This window comes from Pipistrellus kuhlii, unplaced genomic scaffold (assembly GCF_014108245.1).
Source record: "Pipistrellus kuhlii isolate mPipKuh1 unplaced genomic scaffold, mPipKuh1.p scaffold_m20_p_37, whole genome shotgun sequence".
In the NCBI taxonomy this organism is placed as follows: Eukaryota; Metazoa; Chordata; class Mammalia; order Chiroptera; family Vespertilionidae; genus Pipistrellus; species Pipistrellus kuhlii.
In genome coordinates, this window is record NW_023425537.1 from 116,095 (window position 1) to 120,750 (window position 4,656).

At 67.5% G+C, this 4,656-nt stretch overlaps 1 protein-coding gene across 1 annotated transcript; it reads right to left on the minus strand.

Annotated features, from left to right (window-relative positions):
• Positions 1-310: 310 nt before the first annotated feature.
• Positions 311-4,128, minus strand: GPR142 (G protein-coupled receptor 142). The gene is made up of 4 exons (XM_045570745.1): positions 4,043-4,128; positions 3,098-3,489; positions 1,882-2,040; positions 311-1,179 (listed from the first exon to the last, which is right to left on the minus strand). Exons 1-4 carry the CDS (start codon positions 4,126-4,128, stop codon positions 311-313), a joined length of 1,506 nt encoding a protein of 501 aa, XP_045426701.1.
• Between the last annotated feature and the right edge of the window lie 528 nt (positions 4,129-4,656).

Below are 4,656 nucleotides of genomic sequence, written 5' to 3' on the forward strand. Positions count from 1 at the left end.
TGCCCACAGCAGCTGGCACTGTTAGCCTGTGCCTGGCAGAGCCCTCTCCTTGTTCCCGGAAATGGGAATTGCTGGAAAAGCAATGCCAGCCTTGGGTAAACTGTCCTCCCCTCGACTTGGGAGGCTGTTTCCAAAGGAAGGACCCCCCCTTCCCTCTGCCCCCAGATTGCAAGGTAGGGCATGGATGAAGTTTTGTGGGCACAACCACCAAGGCCCAGTGTCCACTGGCCCCGAGCCGCACCCCCTCCCCCAAGCTCGCTGACGGGGCCTCCTCTACAGCCCCGCCCCTTCCGGGGGTCCCGTGGCCCCTCTACAGCCCCGCCCCTTCGGGGGGTCCCGGAGGCTTCAGCACGGGCTCCGCCGCGGCGCCCTCCGGCTGCGGCCCCAGGACGCAGGGCAGGTGGGCGTCGTGGACGACCTCCCGGATGGTGGCCCGGAAGGTCTTGCTGACGAAGCAGTAGAGGCCGAAGTTGGCCACGGTGTGGAGCATGGCGACCATGTTGGCCACGTCCAGCGCCAGGTGCACGCGCCAGTCGCGGTGCACGGGGGCCACGTACAGGTGGTAGAGCACCACGCAGATGCGGGGCGCCCAGAGGCCGGCGAAGAGCGCCGTGAGGCCCAGCAGGATGGCCGTGCTCTTGCCCACGCGGGGCCGCCGCCCGCCCCGCCGCCGCCGCAGCCGCCAGATGATGGCCGAGTTGGTGACCAGGAAGATGGCGCCGGGGACGAAGTAGACGGTGAGGCAGTGCGCCCACTTGAGGGCCTCGTCCAGCGTGCTGGGGGGGCCCGGGTCCCGCCACACGTCCAGCCACCAGTAGAAGGGGATGCCGGTGAGCAGGGCGGCGCCCAGGACCAGGCCGATGGCGCGGCGGGCCCGGCCCGGGGAGGCGGCCGCGCGGTGGTGCAGCGGGCGGCACAGGGCGCTGTACCGGTCGAACGTGAGCAGGACGGCAATCCACACGGAGGCGTGGACGGCGGCGAACTCCAGGATGTTGATGGTGTGGGCCACGGCCCGGGGCACCTCGCGGGCCAGCACGGCGCCCTGCAGGAGGAAGCCGCCGAACACGATGACCACCTGCGTGACGATGTCCGAGGCCGTGAGCGCCAGCAGGTAGGAGTAGGCGGGCTTCCTGGTCCGGGCGGCCAGGCGGGCCAGCGCCACCGTGGTCAGGAGGTTGACTGGTGGCAGCCCGGCCACAGAGGGGAGAGGTCAGAGGGGAGAGGTCAGAGGGGAGAGGTCAGAGGGGAGAGGTCGGAGGCGTTAGGAGGGCCACTCGGACCTGGCTCTCCCCACCTGCTTGTTCTGGCTTCTTGTCCTCTTTCCAGACTCTTCTGAAAACTCCTTATCTCAGGGGGCTGGCCAGGTCAGCCCTGTCTGTCCACCCACACTGATCCCCTCCCCGCACCTCCCTTCCTTCCCCCTCTCCCCGGCCACTGACTTCCCCCTGGACAGGCAGGGACGGGCAATTCCCAAGGCCTGGACCACCTGGCCTTCCTGCACCCGCCCCCGCCCCCGCCCCCGCCCCCACCCAGCTCTGCTCCCCGCAAGTGGTGGGCGGGACTCGGAGTTTGGCCGAATCCTGCAAGACTCAGTTGTCCTAGGAGGGTGCTCACTGCTGGGGTGGGGGGTAAGTGGGGGTTGTCTGCTCTGGTGAATCCCGGGGTTTACCTTGAGTACCCCAACTTCCGGCCCCTCACTTTTACTCCCCACTAAGCTTTGCTCCTCAGAGACCCAGATCACCCCCCTTAAAGACAAGGGGAGCCTCGGGGGTCTGTGATCCTGGGTCTCAGGGGTCAGCATAGTGGGTTGGGTCCCATCAAAGGAGCACCCCAATTTCTGGGCATCCCCCCCAGAACCCCACACCCCAGCTCCCCACTCACCAGGCAGCCCCAGGCTCAGCAGGACGCTGTAGTAGATCACAGGGATGACCCCGGCCACGCACGGGGACCTCTCCGAGGCCGCTGGCCAATGGCCTTCAAGCTCCGGGCTCGGCCCACTGCCATTGGGTGTGGGCAGCATGGCCACTCGTGGCCGGCCGGCTAGGAGGGGCGGAAGGGCGTGGGGTTAGAGCACTTGGTCTCTTTCCAGCCTGGCCTGCTAGCAGCCCCACCCTGACCCTGACCCTGACCCTGAGGTCTCTGTGCGCCCTGCTGTGTGCAGACCCCCAGAGCAGGCCCAGCCAAAAGACAGCCCTCACTGCAGAGCCCGCCCGCCCTCCGCGGCCTGGCTCCCCCGGTGACGGGAGGAAGCCCTCGGTGGCACGTTGGGCTGCCACGGAGACCATATCTCCACCACGCTGCTCCGGGTGGGTCCTCAGCCTGGAGAGCAGGAGGGGGCACAGTGAACAGGCATGCTCCCCGGCTTTGCTCCGGGCAGGCTGAGCCGGAGGGTCCGCCGAGGGCCGGGAGTGGCTGTGATTGCCTAAGTGTCCCGGTGACTGTGACCGAGCGTGACCCGCAGCAGCCGCCTGGCTCCACTCGGCACCCCCCTTCTCCGAGGAGAGACCGGACCCGGCTCCCCTCTCTCTCCGCTCAAGAGCGACCTTCCCGCCAAAGCCAGTTTGGCTCAGTGGCTAGAGCGTCGGCCTGTGGACTGAAGGGTCCCGGGTTCGATTCCTGTCAAGGGCATGTACCTTGGTTGCGGGCACATCCCCGGCGGGGGGTGTGCAGGAGGCAGCTGGTCGATTTCTCTCTCATCGATGTTTCTGGCTCTCTATCCCTCTCCCCTCCTCTCTGTGAAAAATCAATAATAAAAGTATATTTTAAAAAAAGAAAAGAAAAGAACAGCCTTCTCCTGGTGAGCACCTGGGAGCTGCAGTGGCCCCGGCTTTCCGATGGGGAAACCGAGTCCAGAGGTAAGGTGACCGCCCTGCGCCCCTCGGCCCCACTTTGGGTCTTTAGGCTTCACCTTCTAGTTGTGATTTCCTGCTGAAGCTGCCCCTCCCCCAGCCCCTGCTAAACCTGGTCCCCCCCTTCCTTCCCCCCTCCCCCCGCCACCCCCACAGGTTATTCCCCTCCAGCTCCCAGCCGGGCCTCCGGGTCTGGCACCTGCGCTTCCACCCGCCTCCCCCCGCCCACCCAGGCCTGGACCCTTTACCTGTCTCCTGCCCCTCGAGCCTCGGGCTCCGGGGTCCTGGATTCGAGGTCGCCCAGTGGCTTTCCCCGGGAGGCCCCGCGGGCCCCTCTCGGCATCGCCAGCTCGCACGCAGCTGTTGGCCGGGATTTTTCCAGCGGCACTGAGCCCTCAGGCGGAGAGGTAGGACAGGGGAGGAGGGAGGAGGAGGAAGGAAAGGGTGGGGCTGGGCCTCCGGGAAGAAGCCTGTAGAGCTAAGTGTGGCCTGGAGCAAACCTGAATCCCCCAGGGCGGGCGCCGAGGTGGGGCCGGTGCACCGCTGGGAGGGAGACCTTGGGGGGAGGGCAGGGGCGTGCTCCCCGACACTCAGGGAGCCCACCTGGGCTCCGCGGGGCTGGCACACCCCACGGGGCGGACTTTGGGGAGAAGTGGAGGGTTTGGGGAACTGACTCTACCAGCGTGCAAGAGTCCAGGCAGGTCTGCAGGGAGGGCAGGTCTGCAGGGAGGGCTGAGGGGGCCGTGCTGGGAGGGAGAGGGAGGTCACTGCGGGCCGCCCCAGGCCTGGAGAGAAGCCCTGGGCTTGGAGGACTCTTGTCCTGCAGCTGCTGCGGGCGGTGGGACCAGAGGCGGCCACAGGGGCTGTAGGCTGGGGTTGGGTGGGGTGGGGGTGAGGTGGGGTGGGGAGGGGTGGGGTGGGGGTGAGGTGGGGTGGAGTGGGGTGGGGTGGGGTGAGGTGGGGTGGGGTGGGGGTGTCCGGAGCCCTGTGCCCACGGACAGGAGTCAGCAGTGAGCAGGCTGCCAGCGGCGCTGGGAAACGGGGACCCCGTGGCCCCCGGCAAGCTGTTGTTTTCCTGGGCCTGGTGCAATGGACCATCCCTCACGGAGGATCAGCCACTGGCAAACAAACACCAGCCGGTGTGTGAGCGCTCAGGGCGGCTGCACTGCACCCTGGCCAGGCCCCACCCCCACCCCGGGGAGAGTGACCAGCGCAGCCCCGAGTGGGCACCCAGGACCACAGGGGTGACCTGGAGGAGAGCTGAGGCCCAGTCTGCCATCGCTTCCCAAGCTTGCCTCCCCCCACCCCCCAAACCCCCAACATAGCAGCCTGGCTCCCAGGTTCCCCAGCTAGATCCTTCCTCTGGGGCTGGATCTACCTTGACTCCCCCCCCCGCCCCCCCCCCCCCCCCCCGCCCCTCCGCCCACTCCCACCTCCGGGGCCACCCCTGCAGCAATCACATGTGTCTTACTGTCCCCTGGTGGCCACGTCCTGACACTGCAGGCCTCCGAGAAGCCGCCAGCTTTGGCCAGGTTGTGTGGGTTGGCATAGAGAGACCGGAGTAGAAACCACCCACTCAGGTGCCCAGGACGAGCGTCCAGGACCCAGCCCTGGAGTGCAGTGAGCTTCCAGGAAGCACAGAGCACCCCCCAGGCCGCCAGCCCCGCACCACGAGACTCGCGGTGAGCAGGAGCTACGTCCAGGCCAGTCAGATCGGCCAGCTGTGTGCGGGGCTTGGCCATTCCCTGAGCACCACTCTATCCCACACCTCCCCCCCCCCCCCCACGCTGTCTCTGGCATCTCCATT